A 19,276-nucleotide genomic window follows, 5' to 3' on the forward strand; every position below is an offset into this window, starting at 1 on the left:
AAAAGCCATTTTGTTGTGCTAGCTAGCTATGTGGGTAAAGGCAGCCACCAATAATATAGGTCTGTTATATCAACGCGAACTATGTCTCTTTTACGTTTTTGCTTACTTTCGAAAAATATAATAATTGAACTAGTGAAAATCTATAAGTAGCTTAGTCTATAATGGCGTGGGCTAGCCCATACAGCTAAAGCTAAAGTGTTGTGGAGAAGACGAACTGGTAGCTAAAGTGTGCTGCAGTTTCAGATATCACACTGTTAGCTAGCTATCTGTTTACTTAGCAGACGCTAGTTATGTTTTCTGATTGATTAATCTGTTAGTGTTTGTTTGTAAATGTGTTTTAAATACATCGCGACTGTCTGCGCTGCCAACCAAAGACAACTGGTTCAACCAAGAGGCTGTGTCGCTGACAGTAAATAAACAGGCTACTGAACAATCCAACACTAACTTAGCAAAACACTTGAACCATACAGCGTTAAGCCAAAGCGCTAATCTGATAATGGCAGAGGACACTCGACAGGACAAGAGAGCCAGCTTCTCTGCCATAACGGAGCACAACCCCAACGGGATGGCCAGGACCTCCGCTGTGGCCTCAAGCAAAACCGGCGCTTCAAAGAAATTAGTGATCAAAAATTTCAAAGGTATTGTGACTGATCGATTCCCCCCTCCGATATCTGCAACACCACAAGTCACATCGATTTGTCTTGATACGACACAAGATGTAACTTTCAGATTATACTGTTAAAAGTTGTTTTACTCTGGTTTGTGTACATGTTTTTATAGCAAATATGAAGTATAATATGCTTTTTTTTTTAACTATGATGCTTCCTCACAACTCTGATTGTCCCATCAGAGGATGATTGCACACTCAAATTAAAAAACAGACACTGGTTACAGCTTTTATTGCAAAAAAAAAAAGTTGCTTACTACACCAGTTTAAACAAAAAATATTAACTTTGCATTTTTGCAAGTACTTGCATAATCACAAAATTAAAAAAGAAAAAAAAATCATCATTAGTGAGGAAGCAATGAAAATAATAATTTCCTTGGTTATAACATACAGGAGATATAATAAATAAATAAAAGTGAACCATATTTTTTTGTTTATAGGTTAAAGTCTTTTTAATGGAAAAATATGGCTGCACGTTGTGGTTAAAAAACATTATTCTGATTATTTTTGACAGATATTAACAGTTTTTAATTTCACAAGATTGCTAGGCCAGTACATCTCTACAGCGTCTTGTGTTTTGGATATTGCACTTGGCCATATTGTGATTTTGATTATGTTTTGATTCATTGTGCAGTGCTTCTGACAAAATGTAAAAGACTGAAACTCAGGCTCTGTAACCACACTTGGTTTCTGCATCTTTACTCCATGAAGAACATGTATTTATTTACTTTCTTACCTGTGGGTCCAAAGTGTGTGGTGATGCAGGCGCTCCGAAGTTTACTGTCGGATATCCCAATATTGACCATGAAAGCCCACATAACTTTGTATAAATGAGCATATTTAACCATTATACTGTTTAAACAATACTGCCTATTGCAAATGTTGATGTAGAAACATTATTTAAGTATTAATATTTGTCAGAGGCCTGATGGTTATCAAATGTGCAACTTATCATGTTTGTGTTAAACATAATGTTGTTTTCATTTGCATTAGTGACTGTGTGATGGCTTGTTTGGCTCTTAAATAACACTGTTGCCGGCTTTTTGTAACAGATAGGCCAAAACTAGCTGAGAACTACACGGAGGACACTTGGCTGAAGTTACGAGATGCGGTGGGTGCCATCCAGAACAGCACGTCTATCAAGTACAATCTGGAAGAGCTCTATCAGGTTTGCTGTTCTTTTGTTTAAACAAAATGTTTCAGTGCAAAACAATTCAACATGACTTGTAAAAAGTCTTTATAGTTCTGTACACATGTTCTTTCAGCAGATCATACAATACAGAGTTGAAGTTGCCAATGGTTCATTTTAGAGATTTGTGACTTTAGATATCATTGATATGAAAAGTCTCAACTTCATTTCAACATAAAAGTAGATTCATACTGTATAATATACAGTACAGTACTCACAACTTGTAAAAAAAATTACAAAAAATCCAGGAAACCATTTTATAAGAGTTCCTACTGTTGGTTGTGATTGAACGTAATTGAAAAATGATCTCTTGTGCTCTTGTTTCTCTTCCTTGTCTCTCTCCCTCTTTTTCTCAAAGGCGGTAGAGAACCTCTGTTCATATAAAGTCTCGCCAACGCTGTACAAGCAGCTACGGCAGGTCTGTGAAGATCATGTGCAGGCCCAGATCTACCAGTTTAGAGAATATCCTTTTTCTGTGCACAGCTACATCAAGCAAGTCATGTGTCGATTATGTTGAAATATCTACTGAGGTTGGGATAAATGGGATACATGTGAAGGTGTTCTTACATATTGAATTATGATGCATTGTGAGAGTGAACCTTCACAGAAAGTAAATACCTTACCTTGTAAAAACAGTCTTTACTTGTACTAAACCAATGATTTACTTACCCTAATTGAAATAATAAGATTATTATTTTTATGATTTTGTTATTTAATCATAAGTAGCACAAAAGAACTACAACTATCATTTTGTTGTACAATCCTGGCTGTGTAATGATAATTAAGTTAATCCTGAATCTTTCATTCTAAACCAAACTGTTTTTGGTTTGTTTGTAGTCTGCTGTTAAACACAACAATAACATGCTGCTTGTATGTTCGTCAGCAACGGCAGCTTTAAACTAAACTCTGCTGGCACACTTCAGATGTTGTTGCAGTCTTTTCTCACAAGGGGTCAACATATAGCAAGTTTGGCAGTTATCCCAAGTATTTTCAAATCCTACACAAAATGGGGCTGTGGCTGGCAGATGGAGTAAAGACATGACATATTGTACGATTTAAAAAGCAGCATCATAAGAAAACATCAAGATTACCACAATTTTCTCAAATAAAAGGCAATCCAATTATAGGAGCTTTATTGAATCATATTTGATATCCTCCTTTATAGCTATTTTTAGACTTGCTGGACTGGGATTTATGGGTTTAAATTTAGAAAGTTATTTCCTTCTTTCTTTTCAGTAGGAACCTTTGCTCAGGACAGATTAGAGTAGATGCAGTTAGGGTCACACAGCTTGGACACTGAATCTTTTAGAGCTAACGAGAAGTGAAACCACTGTGTTCATGCATGCTGCCAAGCAACAGAGTACTGTGAAATATGATCATTTATAATTGTGGTTCAATGTATGAGTGAATTGAAGATTTTTTCCTTAACATGGAGCTCACAGAGTCTTTGGACAACCTTTCCTTCCTGAAGCGAATGAATCGCTGCTGGCAGGACCACTGCAGGCAAACTGTAAGTCTGATGTTTGAAAGACATGAAAAAAATTTTCTCTGCTAATAGGAAAGTTTAAATCTTATATTTTCTCTTTATAGATTATGATCCGAAGTATCTTTCTCTTCCTGGATCGTACCTATGTGCTTCAGAACTCCCTACTCCCCTCTATCTGGTAAAACTATGGTTCATTTAAACTGCTCTGTTTGTAAAGGTTTACTATTTGTGTAGGAGGCTGATGTTCTGTATACGTTGCAGGGACACTGGATTGGAGTTGTTTCGTACCCACATTGTGAGCGACAGCGCAGTTCAGAAGCGCACAGTAGACGGCATTTTGGAGCAAATCGAACTTGAGCGTAATGGAGAGACGATAGACCGCAGTCTGCTCAGGAGTCTACTGGGCATGCTGTCGGATCTGCAGGTACCTGATTACCTGTTTACTACAACAGTTCTGTAGAAACACTAAATGTGTGTCAATGTTTTAACATCCTGACTATCTAACTTTTGCTCAGGTTTACAGAGATTCCTTCGAGGAGAGGTTTTTGATTGAGACCAATCGGCTGTACGCAGCAGAAGGGCAGCGGCTGATGCAGGAGAGAGATGTGAGTGAGACTATTAAAGGATGATTTTATCATGCAGTCACAGTAATTCATTCCCTGACAAACACATAATGCAAGGATAATAAATATGTGTATTTGTATGTGTCCAGGTGCCTGAGTACCTGCACCATGTGGCTCGTAGGTTGGAGGAGGAGAATGATCGGATCATGAGCTACCTCGACCAGAGCACTCAGTAATTTTCTTTTACATTTCATGTCATGTGCTGTATACAAAATATACATTATTCCTTAATTAATAAATTTAATTAAAAAAACACCTCATGTGCATATCAACCTTTATAGTAACTAAACAAAAATACAGTACACATGCACAGAATGGTATCTTTGCATGTATTTGTTGTCTTTACTCTTGGACCAGCAGATGTAACCCCAGTTCTCATTAGCTTTCAAGAAAATAATTGATTAACAACAAGACTTTAACTGGAAGATTTTCTGTGCAGAAACATCATGAGTTGATTTCCAGATAAAAGGACAGACTTTGAATATGTATATGTCCCAATTTTGGATACATTTTTTCTCTTGTTTTCTCCTCATTACCTCACAGGAAACCACTTATTAGCTGCGTTGAGAAACAACTTCTAGGAGAACATATGACTGCAATACTACAAAAGGGTGAGTGTGTGAAATACTTCAATGAACCCTTCACAGTAGCTTGTTTGTGGTGAAATAGACTACATTTGTGAAGCTTATTTTGTTAAGTGTTTTTTAATGAGCTATGCCAGAGGGTTATTGATTCTATTCTATGATAATTCTTGGTGAATTAGTTTTTGCTGTTATTCATTTGGTTTGCAGTACATTGTAAGGTGTTCCACTTTCTCTGAGTCATATGCTGTTTGGTTTGCTGCTTTAAATCTTAATCAAGCCTGTTTACTTCATTTGCTTTATGAATTGCCATGAAACGGTCGTGATTAAAATTTCCAAGAGCTCAGTCCGTGACTAAAGCAAAACATCTAATCTTCCCTCTTTGTACAGTCGTCCAAAAATTTTAGTGAATTTGGTTTAGTCATAAACACATAATTGCAAAATGTGGTTGAAGTTTTGTTTATATGATATATTAAATAATAGTGTAATATTTTTGTGCCAGGTCTGAGCACCCTGCTGGATGAGAATCGTGTGACTGAGCTGACTCTCCTCTACTTGCTGTTCAGCAAAGTGAAGGGAGGACTCCCCACACTCCTGCAGTTCTGGAGGGATTACATAAAGGTATACACATAGCTCAACCAATATAGAGCCATCAAGAAAAATATTCCATGTCCTTGAGAAATGCGTGTACGCATTACTGAAACTATCTCTGGTTTCAGTCTTTCGGTGGAGAGATCGTCTGTACTCCAGAGAAAGACAAGGACATGGTGCAAGACCTGCTGGACTTCAAGGACAAGATGGACAATGTGGCACAGAGCTGCTTTGCACGGAACGAGGGATTCATCAACGCGATGAAGGAAGCCTTTGAGACCTTTATCAACAAGAGGCCCAACAAACCTGCTGAACTTATCGGTGAGTCAGGCAAATACATGACATGCTCTGGTAGTCGAATGCTTTTTACAGCTTTCCAAATGTATAAAATGCAATCTTTGTACTCATTCGCAATTTTACACAGCACATTTTTATTGTGGTATTTAGTTGTTCCAGCATGTGATAACAGCTTTCTTGGTTATTGCTTCCCACCCAGCTAAATATGTGGATTCAAAGTTAAGAGCAGGGAACAAAGAGGCTACAGAGGAGGAGCTGGAGAGAATCCTGGACAAGATAATGATAATCTTTCGCTTCATACACGGTCAGTTAAACGTCTGTGTGTGTGTGTGTGTGTGTGTGTGTGTGTGTGTGTGTGTGTGTGTGTGCGTGCGTGCACGTGTGTGATGAACACATATAAGTCAAGTACATTTGATTTATATGTCATCCAGTATCACAGATTTACCTCAAGCAGCTTTATAATCTGTAGTTCACAGTATATGACACCCTATTTTCTTAGATCCTCTATTTGGGACCACTCAACTAAACTTCTGTGTCTAGAATAATTCGTATGATATGTTGCGTTTCAGCTGACAAACGTCTTAACCTGCTGCCCACTCAGTACTGCGCATGCAACTCTTTCTTAGAGATGAGAATGAGTTTAATTCTTTTTTACCACTTGCCAGATGGTGCAAGTGAGTTGCTAGATTTACTAGCCCCACGTCGCATTTTGCTTGCCTCTGGCAATCCTTATTGTTGAGCTCTGTACATTCTGATGACCACTTTTGACCTGTCTCTTCCCCCCAGGAAAAGACGTGTTTGAAGCTTTTTATAAGAAGGACTTGGCCAAACGTCTGCTAGTCGGCAAGAGTGCTTCTGTTGACGCTGAAAAGTCCATGCTCTCCAAGCTCAAACATGGTGAGTCAAATGTCTTATATATTGAATTAGCAAACTGATCCTAATCTCTATGTCTATGCTGTGAAAGGAAGGCTCACTAGCATTTTATAGGATTGTAAGACGTACACAGTTTTGTTGACCTGGCCTGCCCCATACAGTATAAACACCATCATGACTTTTTGCGTAAAATGTAAAATAGACAGTCATTGGTGCATATGTGGTGAGAGAAGAAGTCAGTTGTGATGTCTTGTGGTTTTGACATCCTCCAGAATGCGGAGCAGCATTTACCAGCAAGCTAGAGGGGATGTTCAAGGACATGGAACTGTCCAAAGACATAATGATCCAGTTCAAACAGGTACTTTCAGTCTCTGTGCACACAGACACACTCAAAATGTGAGTGTGTAGCTTTAAAAGATTGAAGCCATGTTTACAGAGTGTGTATGCATTCCACTGTACTGTGACATCGAATGCATTTTGCATGCATAATTGTAAACGTTGTGATATTTCTGCTCAGTATATACAGAACCAGAGTGAGCCAAGCAACATAGAACTCACTGTCAACATCCTCACTATGGGCTACTGGCCTTCATACACGCCCATGGAGGTCCATTTGCCCCCAGAGGTAAGCATTTCTATGTTTGGGTGCTGAACATCAGACTATTTGGTATTTAGTCCTACAAAAGACCTAGGTTCACTGTATGTTACTGTTTCATCATAGCAGGGTCATCATCTAATGCTTAAGTTACTCTGTTGAGGACAATCTTTTCACAGATTTCATCTCTTTATGTTTTGGTAGATGGTCAAACTCCAGGAGGTGTTCAAGCTGTTCTACTTGGGTAAGCACAGTGGGAGGAAGCTGCAGTGGCAGCCCACACTAGGCCACGCTGTACTAAAGGCAGAGTTTAAAGAGGTACGGGCATCCTAACAGAGCATAGATAAAAGAGAGAGAGAGAGAGAGAATGAACTGCTCTTACAATGAATATCATATCCTGCAGGGCAAGAAGGAGCTGCAGGTCTCTCTGTTCCAGACATTGGTGCTGCTGATGTTCAATGAGGGAGAGGAGTTCAGCGTGGAGGAGATTCGCACTGCCACTGGCATAGGTAACACATGTCTTTAAATATGTAGCACAACTATTCTGTTGTGTAAGAGGCACCTGCTGTATCACATTATCACTCTCTCCTGTCCCGTGCAGAGGAGGGAGAGCTCAGGCGTACTCTGCAGTCACTGGCCTGCGGAAAAGCACGAGTCCTCAACAAGAACCCTCGAGGGAAAGACGTGGAGGATGGAGACCGTTTCAATTTCAACAATGATTTCAAACACAAACTGTTCCGCATCAAGATCAACCAGATCCAAATGAAAGAAACGGTAAAAATACTTGTATATGACACACTCCTCCTCCTCCTCCTTAATCAGGGCAGTTTTTTTACTTACCACCTATGTGTGTTTTCCTGTGCAAAGTGAAGGTTCTCATTAGTTTTTAAACACATTTTCCACACAGGTAGAGGAGCAGGTCAGCACCACAGAGCGTGTGTTCCAAGACAGACAGTATCAGATTGATGCAGCTGTGGTGCGAATCATGAAGATGAGGAAGACCCTCAGTCACAACCTTCTGGTATCAGAGCTCTACAACCAGCTGAAGTTCCCTGTCAAGGTCAATCTTAAGCTTCTCATCTTCTTTATTTAAATTTTTCTTCTAACACACATGTACGCACTCGTAAAGCTCCACATCACCTGACTTGCTTTCCTCTCCACAGCCGGGTGATCTGAAGAAGCGGATCGAGTCGCTCATAGACAGAGACTACATGGAGCGTGACAAGGAGACTCCTAACCAGTACCACTATGTTGCCTGAAGGGGTACCGCTGTTGCTGCCATGCTTTCCTCACAGCAAGCGTACAGCTGGCACCCCAAAAACAGCATTACAGCCCCTCAGCCGCCCGACTCTCCTCTGGTGCCCGTTTTTCCCTCCATCCACAATCCTGGATGCAGCGTCCAGATCACACAGAGCTCCAGAGACGAGAGAGACTTGGCTGTACTGTTCCCACTCTGCGTTATCTTTAGTGGGATGGGGCTGGAGGAGTGGTCTGGGTTGTTGATGGGTGGTTTATGTGACTTACAGATTTGCTAATGCAAAACTCAAATGAAAATAACTAGCACTTTCCACTGTTTTTGTTTTGTTTTTGTTTTTTTTCCTCGTCTGGAGTGGGATCTTTTTTTCCTCATCACGTCAGTCTAAAATCACTTATTTTCTACTATAGTTGGTTTGTCTTGAGTTTTGTTTTCTTCCTTTTTTTTTTCTTTGTTTGAGGGGCTGTCCTTATGAATGGCTGCATAAACTGCTGAGCGTAAACCTGATTGGCTGGTTGCTTGATTTGGCAGAGAAACAGCTGTTGAGGACAAGAAGAGACTTGAGAAAGAGACTTGTGAACAATGAAGTGGGCCAGAGGGGTTGGGTCGGGTCACACGTGTTTTGGGTCAGAGGGAGGGTTTATTGCTTGTGACACAGAAGCTAAATGACATGCAGGCAAGCCACTTGGGTATTTCTTTGGGTACCTTATATGTTTTGACCAAAATGTCCAATGTCATGTGCTGACGTTTTTGTAGATCAGATTGTATTCTATGTAAGAGTGAGAAAAGTGAACCTGAATAAATGGATATTTAATGATTCAATGAATGATTTTGTAGACAACCAGCTAGTGGTAGTTTTGTTCTTTTCCTTTTTTTGTGTTTTTAGCAAATCTAAGTAAAAACAAAAGTGACTTAATAATAGTGGAATAAGTTTAGTTTGAGCAAGTGAGTATCGAGGAGGATTTCTGACTTGGACATGCGTAGACCAGAAAGTCTGTCACACATCTCAAGTCTATGGTCCTTTTCCAGTTTGTATCACACAGCTCCAAATGATACAATAAGGAGGCGGACTGTTGTCTGTTAAGTATTTAAAAGGCATTTGGCTACTTTCAATAAATAACAGTCATCACTTTGATTTTTAAAAAAAGAGCCATTCAGGATTTTAATCAATCTCAAGTTACTGTAAGATGGAACTGAAAATGAAAGGCAGTTTCTTGATACTTTCACTATCACAGCAGTGAAAATGCAGCTTTTGTCTGATTAGGAAACCGATTATTCACCAGTGTCGACGAGAGCTAGCTGTCTGACATTATAGTCTCATTTTAAGACAAGAAAACAGCATGTCTTTTGTTAAAAAGCGAGGTTGAACTATGCAGGGGGAATGTGGCAGTGTCTTGATAAGTCTTGGACAGCAGCATTAAAGCAGCCTCTGCGTTCCTTCTAGGGTTTTGCACACCCTCGTGAATTGATGAAGGTGTCAGCTGACTTACCCATAACTTTGCAGCCTGCACAGCTGTGCGTGTGTGTGTGTGTGTGTGTGTGTGTGTGTGGCCTCTCACATGCTACCTTATAGTCAACCACATACTGTGCTCCAGATTATACATTTCAGGCCCTACCATATAGATATTTTTACATGCCATTTATTTAAATAATTTCTGGAACGCTGTGTTTAGAATGCCATGCTTGATATTTATTATGATTTTGGTGAATTTGAAGAAGAGAAGGCAAACATACCAACTGAAGAAAATGTACTCCTGCAAATGATTTGGTGTTTTTCCTCCCAGCTCAATACATTTGATTTCAGAATCCGAATCTGCTTTATTGGCCAAGTACGTGTACACATATAATTTGACTCCAGTTTACATTGCTCTCATGCACTACACAGAAATGGACTGATATGGCTTTTTCACAGCAGAAACCAATTATTAGAAATCAAAGAGACTGAAAATCGATGTTTGGGACTGATATTCATTTGCAATAAAAATGAAATTCTTTGTGTCAAGTACAATATACTCGAGTACAATTTCTAGGTACTTTACTTGAGTATTTCCATTTTCTGCTACTTTATACTTCCACTCTACTACGTTTCTTTGATAAATCTTACTTTGCAGATTCAGATTATTCAGTGGTTATAGGCCATTAATTGTGATACATTAGCAATCATATATTGTTGTAGACAGGACTCTGAGTGAGTAGCACATTTTAAAATTAGTTTTTTTGATCGGCAATCTGATACCGATAATCAGAAAAATTCTGAATATTGGCCCGCCAATCGTCCAGGGCCCATAATCGGTCTACGACTTGAACAAGTTGTGCAAAGAAGCAATGCAGCATACTGGATACATATACATACATTACTTATTTACATGTTATTTATTACATTCAATTACTTGTAATTAATTGGCTTGTCATATTTCCCTGCTGTGAGTTAATTACTCCTGGAACTGCACTATTTTTCTCAGTAGGTGTCTCTGCACCCTGTTGGTCTCACCTACCCGACACTATGCACAGTTATGTAAGTCCACAAGCATTTTTTTGTATGCAGTTGCGCAGGATAGATGTGCTGTCTCTTTATTGTTATTGCCATTTTGTTTGAGGACAGTTGGCGAGTGTTGCCCTGAATAGAGCCCGGTCCTCGTGAAAGACAGAGGGGGCGGTCTCACGTGACCGGCCAGCTCTAAATGCTACCAGTTCACATGACGGGACATGGCTCGTTCAGTCACTGTGGCTCCGACCGACATCTAACCGCGTTTATGGACCGTTTCTACTAACAGGACGTGCTTTAGGACATGGTAAAAAAGACTTCACAGCAGAGGAACGTCGTCAACAACAACAACAACAACAACAACAGTGTCGCCTCACGTTAAACCAACGGTCCGTTAATTCTGTGAAGTCAAGTGCGCTCGGCAGTGCGTCGTGCGGACCCACCTGCGCCTGCAGCCACCTCTCCGGGCGCCTTTTCTTTCCTCCACAGGGACAGAGAAGTGAAGTGTGCTCCGTGGTGTGGTGTCGACCCGAAGGATGAAACTCTCTCACGCCTTGGCAGCGCTCATCATCGCCTGGTTTGCGGTTTTCGGTGAGTGTTGTGCGGTTTAAAAGCAGCTCATCGTCCGTTTTTGCCGCTTACCGTCGGACCGAGCGTCACGGAGTCGACCGTTGGTCCGCCGCGGTGTCGGTGTTAGCTTCACTAACTGAGTTTAGCCGAAACAAGTAACGCTAGCTCAAACATGTTGTTCAATTTTGATTTTTAATTGTCTTTGACTGTGGCAAATGTAATATCTGGGTGTGACCCGGTGTTTGAACGGCACAAATGTGTTTTTAATATGTCACCTCCGACAATGTGTGACATTTTAAAGAACAGTCTATTCATGTTTTCATCGAGATAATAATCTGCAAACGAGCTAGCAGTTAGCTGGCTAACTCAATTTAGCTGGAAATGTGCTAGATATATCTTATGTGTGTTACACACAACCTACATAATATGCAGTGAGTACATTTACTCAACTACTGTACTCAATTACAATTTTGAGGTACTTGTACTTTACTTGAGTATTTCCATTCTCTTGTACTTTATATTTCCACTTCACTACCTTTTGGAGGCAAATATTAGACTTTTTACTCTCTGAATTAATTTGGTAACTTTAGTTACTAGTTACTTTTCAGATTACATGCTGCATCAGAGGCACATGAGTGCAATCTTTAAATTAAGTTTTACAATATTCAGAATAAAGAAGATGATGACCGGCTAGGCCGATAATCGATGGACCCATAATATACAGCATATGCATAAATGAAAAAATGTATAGATATAATTTACTTTTATTTGTACTTTTAAGTACATTTAATATCAGATATTTAACTCTTTTACTCTAGTACTATTTTTATGAGTGACTTTCACTTTTACCAAAGTTATATTTTAACACGATATGTTTACTTTTATTGATGTACCTTAACTAAATACATTTACTCAAGCACTTTGCAATTTTGATGTATCTTTACTTTATTTGAGTATTTCCGTTTTCTGCTGCTTTATACTTCCACTCCACTACCTTTTGGAGGAAAATGTTGTACTATTGTACTTATTGATGCATTGTACAACTGCATCCGAGTTAAAGTAGTGAATTTTAAAATTAATTTATCAGATCAGATTAAAAAAACCCTAATTATGATAATAAGAAAAATTCTGAATATTAGATCTGATAATTTGTCAGGCCGATAATTGTTCGATCCATAGTATTCAGTTGACACAGGCCTGTAAATATATGTAGCCTTTAATTTTACCATTACTTGTACCTTTGATACTTAAGTAAATTAAATATCAGATACTTTAAGACTTGTACTCAAGCACTGTTCACATGTGACTTTAACTTTTACCAAAGTAATATTTCAACACAATATCTTTACTTTCACTCTGGTATGATTTTTGGTTACTTTTTACAACACCAATAAAATGTGTGACACACATACACACAGTCATGTGTAATGCATTAACGTTAAACATTAACACAAGTACAGTGTACTTTCGTTTTATGTATAACTTAACTGTTAACTAAGCTAGGTATGCTATTGTTAGGCGAGGTGAGGAGTCTTCACATCTTGAACCACCTGTGTAGGATGTAGAAATTAGTTACATATTAATTTGTGTCTTGAGTATGAATATGATAATCCAAATAATATAATCCAAAGGTCAACTGTCCTCAGGTAACAGCGTTAACTTGTCATGTCAAAACAAACCAGAGTTACCGGAAAAGACCTCGGACTCATTCTATTCTATTCTAATGTAACAGCCAGGTTTTGTTAATGTTGTGGACCAGCAGATTGGCCTCATTGTTGTGTCGTCTGAGAGCTTCACGTGACCGCTATGATGGCTTTGTGTTGCACACAGCCCATTAGAGGCCTACTGACAGTGTTAGTTTCTGACCAGTTTAATCACCCTGAACACACAGTTCCTGGCTGCTGATGCAGGAAAACAGGCCAATACAGTTGAAGCTCTTACCTCTTACTGCCCATTCTCAAATACATATGTTAAGTACTGTTGTTGTTAAGCACCAACGTCTGAACTAAAGACCCATGTGACGTTAGGGTTTCAGTCCTGCTGCACCAGCATTTCCTCACAACACAGGGACAATTTTCTGTTTTGATATTCTCTTCGCACTGACTGTTTAAACGCTGCAATCTGAAGCTTGATACTTTGTACACACTGCTGCTTTTACCTCACGATCAGATTGCAATGTTGTGTAAACCGTGTGCAGTGTGTTTACTGAGTGAACAGAGAGGTCACATCGGGGTCAAGTTTCAGGCAAAGCAGCAGGGAGGGGAGTGTGTGTTTGATAGATACTGACAGGATGAAGCGTAGCCCTCTTTTTGTTAAGATCAATAGATTATATTTATGGAGAAAGCTCAAAATGACAGACAGGGAAGTGAGATGAATATGAAAGATGGAAGAGCTCAATCAATCAGTCAGCTGTGTTATAAGTGAGTCATGATATTAGTACATGTCAGACCACATGCCAAACTTCTAAATAAATCTGTCTGCAATGTAAGATGTTCAGCCGCTACTATTTGGATATACTGTATATATTTTCAAACCCAAAAATCCCTCTCAGCAGTAAAAAATTGAGAGTGGCAAGTGAATTTGAAACCTGCCAGCGTTGGTGGCCTAATGAGTCATTTGAGTTGAAAAGTCCTTTATCACGCAAGTCTGACCAGACAGAATAAGGAAGTAAAACACAATCTGTACAGTACAGTAAATAAGAATCCGTGTCTGTGCTTTACCAAAGAGTAATAGTAGCGGTCATACAACGGTCACATTTTAGCCTCAACCTCTTTGTAGACATTCTGGAAAGTTTGAATCAAGTGGTGAAACTCCTGTATTGTGTCACAGTATTATACATGTGTGCATTAGTTTTATTAAGGATGTGAGTTGTCGGGTTGATAAGTACATGAGTCCTGAAGAGCCACTATAGCCCACACTTAGACATGCCACAGTGAGTTTGCAGTTTCCAGGTAATAAAAGTATTAATAGCTCACAATGTTGGTGTGGATGTTGCCAGGTTGGCTGAGTTGGTAGATGCTGCTTGGTTATTCTGTTCCTAGAAGCCACACTGGCACCATGTTCATTTACACCATTTACAAGTCTGGAGTTGAGCAGCGGCTCTAAAAGTTTAGCATTTCTGTCAGAAAATGCTCTGTCACTTTTAGCTGTCTGCCGACCTCTGCTGGTGGCTTGTGTGAACTGTTTTATTGTGTATGTAGGGCACCGCATCATGTAACCCTGCTGATGTTGTAATAATCATCACTGTTATCATTTGTGTTCATTTTATAACCGTTATCTAACCAGGTCAGTGAAATACAAACCAGAAGACCCAGATATGAATTCCTAATACTCATACAATAATACATAATACTCAGTATTCTAATATCTAGGGCTGCAACTAACAATTATTCTCGTTGTCGAGCAATCTGTCAGTTATTTACATGATTAATTAATTAGTTGTTTGGTCTACAAAAAGTCAGAAAAATGGTGAAAAATATCAATCAGTGTTTTCCCAAATCCCTAGATGAGTTCCTTAAATGTCTTGTTTAATACACAACCAAAGGCATTCAGTTTACTGTCATAGAGGAGTAAAGAAACCAGAATGTATTCACAGTATCTTGACCTTTTATTTTATTTTAAAAAAAATACTCAAACCAATCAATCAATCAATCAATCAATCAATCAAATCAAAATTGTTGGCGATTAATTGAATAGTTGATTACTTATCGATTAATGTTTGCAGCTCTCCTAATATCAAAACAGTAAAGTTTGTTTCACCCAGCATTCAAATGTTTTTATCAGCAAACTGGACTGTATTAGCGCTCTAACTCATCATCAGGTCACAAATGTGCGTTAATAATCTGTTAAGCACTAAACACTCAAGGGGTATTTTTTTTAAGGATAATTAAAGTTTGATTAAGTTTGTTTTTAAGATTATGTTCCCCATCCACAGGTCGCATTCAGGCCGTTACCCTTGAGGTGAACCAGGGAAACTCCACCTGCATTAAGGCTGAGCTGACTGCATCATTCTCCATCACATACAACACCTCCAACAGCACGGTATGGACAGTGACAACCACAATTTGTTTTCCATCGCTGAAAGCATTCATATTGATTTTATATCCTCATGAACACCAGCTGTGTCTTTTGTCTCTCCTCAGAGAACAGTGCAGGTCTCTCTTCCTGACTCCACCACAGTCGATGCAGGCAGCAGTTCATGCGGCACAGACGGAAACTCACCATGGCTTGTGGCGGTGTTCGGACCTGGCCATGCGCTGGGGCTGAGCTTTTCAACCAATGGGAGTCTGTATAGTGTCGCAAACCTGTCGCTGCAGTACAACCTCAGTGATACTTCTATCTTCCCGGAGGCCAACAGCTCCGGTGAGAACAAATACAGCAACTAACTGTCCAATGCAGTGCAGATTGGGCTTGTTGTCAAATGTGGTTCAGTGCATGTGGAGCTTGTGTAGACAAAAACATTAACGCCAGATCAAACTAGATAAAGTAGAAAAAATGTCCACTCATTTGTAAACAAAGAACTAATGGATTCGTATTCCACAGGTACTATATTATAGACTTACTGCATAACTAATCTGTTGTATGTTTGATTTTGTCCTAGATGTGGTCACTGTGGTGTCATCTTCAGTTGGCATTTGGGCCCCACTCAACACAACATACCGCTGTTTGAGCCCCGCCACTTTTGGAGTTGGTGGAGAAACAGTCACTTTCTCTAACATGAGGCTGGAGGCATATATGCCAGAAAATGACCTGAGTCCAACAGGTATGACGCTGATTTGTTGCAGAGCTGGTGGGTTTTTTAGGGTCCTTCTGCACCTGCTGATTACATATTTCTTTATGTTTCCTCTTGTCACAGAAAGTGTATGTATGGCAGATCAGGCCAGTACTACAGCTCCCCCCACCACCACAACCAGTGCTACAACGACCGTAACTCCAGCACCGACCCCTCCAGGAACACCTGAACGGGGCATGTACTCTGTGAACAACAGCAACGGCACTGCATGTCTCCTGGCCCAAATGGGACTGCAGCTCAATGTCTCATATTTTTCTCGATCTCAGAATAAGGTAAAAGAGGAAAATATATAGGAAAATAATCAATACATTTTAGTCCAAACTTCAGATACACCAGATATATCTCTGTTGTCTTTGCCAGACTATCCAAGAATTAGTTAACGTGACTCCCAATCTGACAAGTTCATCAGGATTATGTGAAGCCAGCAGTGCTACCTTGATTTTGACAGAGGGGCGAACCACCACGCTCAACTTCACATTCACTCTGGTAAGATCATCCCTCCTCTTTCTTGAATTTAGCTACATGGTCACTTTGTCTTTTGTTTGTTTAACCCATCTGCTCCCATCGACAGAACTCTACAAGCAACAAGTACCACCTGAATGCGCTGACTCTGCTTGCTAATTGGTCTGATATGACTAGTAAGTCATTTGTAACAAGCAACATATTTATTTTCTCGGCTCTGATTTAATTTATTCAAAGTATTAATGGCCCGTGTCTCTCCACAGCTCCCATCTCAGCTAGTAACACCAGTCTCAACTACCTGCGGAGTACGCTGGGACGCTCCTACATGTGCAACACAGAGCAAACTCTGGCTGTGGTACCGAACTTCTCCCTCAACACATTCAGACTGCAAGTCCAACCCTTTGAAGTCACCACCAACCAGTTTGCTACAGGTACAAATGCTCTCTTTTATCTTCCATGCTGGGATCTAGTTTTTATCCCAAGTTTTTAAGTCTGAAGTAGGAGTAGGTAGCACTCTGCAGCATAGGAGAGATAATGAGACTTAATTTGCCATATCACAAATGCTATAGTAGACTAATAAGCTTAACATTTTTCATGAAGTTTCACATTTTGGGGAATATGCTTTCTCAGAGAGTTAGATAGGATTAATACCCCTGTGATGTCTGCAAAAACACACCGAGTCAACAAACTAACAGGTGGCATCACAGTGAGTTTACACTTGTGTAAACAGAAGAAATTGTAGCATAGAACTTTCCCTAAAACCACATCTTGTCATATTTTATCATGACAATACATATTATGTACAAAATTGAATAAGCAAGATAGATTTTTAGTTTATAAAAATATAAGCTTGAGAGAGCCTGATTAGCCTATTTGTTAACTCCAGAGAGACGATTGCTTCCTGTTCCCTCTGCTTTAAGTCTTTATGCTAAGCTACATTAATCACCTGCTGGCTGTAGCTTCATATTTAGGGGGCAGACATGAGAGTGGTATCAATTTTCTCATCTAATTCTCGGCAAGAAAGTGAATTAGCACATTTCCCAAAAAATCTAGTTTTTCTTTTAAATGTTTCTTCTGTAAAAACCTGTTGAAGTGCACCAAGCTCATCCACACTATTATTTATGGGTGTATTTGTGGCTCTGGCTCAGGATGTTTATTGCCACTTAGGAAGCTCTTGGCTCTGTTGTTTCTCAAACCGGGGAAACAGCCATCAAAGAGGGTGAAAAGTCAGATGTGGGCAGAGAGATTCAGTGGTCTTGACCAGGGATACACAAGGGTTCAGAATCAGTAATCCTTCTGTTCCAGCACCATTTAAATAGCATGTTTAACCATTTAATGCTTGTCAGTCATAATGAATTATGGTTGCATCAAGCAGCCCGACTGTAAATGCAAAGAAAGCTGCTGCACATAAATGACATTTCTAGAAACAAAATTCTGCAATAGAAATTAACCTCTTGTCTTCTCTGTTCGTCCCTTTTTTCACTCTGTCTCCAGCGGAGGAGTGTCAGATGGACCAAGACCAGATGCTCATCCCCATCATTGTCGGAGCAGCTCTTGCCGGCCTGGTACTGATTGTCCTCATTGCATATCTAATAGGCAGGAAGAGGAGCCATGCTGGTTACCAGACGATTTGAACGAACGCTTCATTTAACTTAAACCTGACAGACTGAATGATGGAAAGATGAACCTGAGTGTGTGAGTGAGCATTTAATAAGACTGTGGACACGAGCAGCTGTTGCTCTGGGGTGACTGCATGTTTTGCATATCCTATGTGACCTCCTGGATATTTTCTTTTCTTTTCACTTCCTCTGTGAGATGATGATGATGATGAGAAGCCAAAGACCTGCTAAATTTAGATGGTGTGCATCTTTTTGAAGCCCAAGAGGACTTCACGAGTCTTCAAATAATCAAGGATGGAGGCATTTTGAATTTGCTGCTGCAAGTTCACCTTCAGCTGTCTATTGTTTCATTATGTTCTAGGATGGATTTGCTTGAACTGCTGTTTGTTGTTTTTAGCTGTGTAATTATTTAATATCCCATGCAATGAAAGATTTAGAGGGAGAGTCAAATGAAATGTAGGACAGAGAACATTTTTTAAAAGTTCCAATGGCTTGTTCACTAACATTTTTTAAACGTCATGAGCATCAGATAATCCCAGTGACGCCAAGAAAAGGGAAAGCTCTGAATGTGCGTCTTTTCCAAGCATATACCTTCACAGTGGAGACTGACAAAAAGCCAGAATTGACCCAATAGTTCACTGAGGCACAACTCAGACTAATCAAATGCAGTCGGGTAATTGTGATGATATAAACAGGGATTAGCTGCTTTGTGTAAACAGTGTGTCTGGCCAAACATAACAAAACAAAATCTAACATTACAAGTGAACAGGTGCATGGGTTCATTTTCTATTCTTGCTTTCTCCCCCTCTCCCCTTGAATAAATGTTAATAAGAACTGTAGTGATTTTATCTTTTATTTTTGTAGAAAATGGTTTGATCTCGTTTTCTATTATGCATCTTTCTGAAAGTTAATAAACATCTTAAAAGTCAAGCACTGATTCTTTATGCTTTGTTTCAACTTGTTTTGTGTAAACACAGATGTTTACTCTGAGCTATTCAACCAGGTATGCGTCAACACTAAATAGTCGGAACTGGGATGCACGCCAAGGTTATTTTTGTCAGTACTGTGAGTTTAAAGGGCCACAAAACCCAGACACAGAACAAAAAACTACACAGCTTTGTTAGAACAAGAGAGCAGCCCTTTGTGCCTTAATCACAGTGCACTTGAATTAATAGTTGAGGTCAAGAACTA

At 39.6% G+C, this 19,276-nt stretch overlaps 2 protein-coding genes across 2 annotated transcripts; both read left to right on the forward strand.

The window, feature by feature from the left end:
- On the forward strand, positions 1-8,979 carry cul4a (cullin 4A). The gene is made up of 20 exons (XM_084362266.1): positions 1-638; positions 1,720-1,835; positions 2,215-2,318; positions 3,297-3,366; positions 3,447-3,520; positions 3,604-3,766; positions 3,858-3,947; positions 4,055-4,137; positions 4,509-4,576; positions 5,049-5,167; positions 5,266-5,458; positions 5,634-5,738; positions 6,221-6,331; positions 6,580-6,665; positions 6,825-6,932; positions 7,107-7,220; positions 7,306-7,411; positions 7,504-7,676; positions 7,810-7,962; positions 8,066-8,979. The coding sequence occupies exons 1-20, from the start codon at positions 497-499 to the stop codon at positions 8,159-8,161; spliced, it is 2,274 nt and encodes a 757-aa protein (XP_084218392.1). The 5' UTR covers positions 1-496; the 3' UTR covers positions 8,162-8,979.
- Positions 8,980-10,769: 1,790 nt separating this feature from the next.
- lamp1a (lysosomal associated membrane protein 1a) lies at positions 10,770-19,015 on the forward strand. Its single transcript, XM_084359283.1, has 9 exons — positions 10,770-11,233; positions 15,147-15,253; positions 15,355-15,574; positions 15,813-15,974; positions 16,068-16,276; positions 16,365-16,490; positions 16,576-16,642; positions 16,730-16,897; positions 17,961-19,015. Exons 1-9 carry the CDS (start codon positions 11,179-11,181, stop codon positions 18,098-18,100), a joined length of 1,254 nt encoding a protein of 417 aa, XP_084215409.1. The 5' UTR covers positions 10,770-11,178; the 3' UTR covers positions 18,101-19,015.
- The last annotated feature ends 261 nt before the right edge of the window (positions 19,016-19,276 follow it).

This window comes from Pagrus pagrus (assembly GCF_965226575.1).
Source record: "Pagrus pagrus genome assembly, chromosome: 1".
In the NCBI taxonomy this organism is placed as follows: domain Eukaryota; kingdom Metazoa; phylum Chordata; class Actinopteri; order Spariformes; family Sparidae; genus Pagrus; species Pagrus pagrus.

Coding starts and splice junctions, on each gene's coding strand:
- lamp1a (XM_084359283.1), top strand. CDS start 11,179: ATGAAACTCTCTCACGCCTTGGCAGCGCTCATCATCGCCTGGTTTGCG. Junction 16,643..16,729: donor TAATTGGTCTGATATGACTA/GTAAGTCATTTG, acceptor GTCTCTCCACAG/CTCCCATCTCAGCTAGTAAC. Junction 16,898..17,960: donor CACCAACCAGTTTGCTACAG/GTACAAATGCTC, acceptor CTCTGTCTCCAG/CGGAGGAGTGTCAGATGGAC.
- cul4a (XM_084362266.1), top strand. CDS start 497: ATGGCAGAGGACACTCGACAGGACAAGAGAGCCAGCTTCTCTGCCATA. Junction 6,933..7,106: donor AGGTCCATTTGCCCCCAGAG/GTAAGCATTTCT, acceptor ATGTTTTGGTAG/ATGGTCAAACTCCAGGAGGT. Junction 7,412..7,503: donor TCGCACTGCCACTGGCATAG/GTAACACATGTC, acceptor TGTCCCGTGCAG/AGGAGGGAGAGCTCAGGCGT.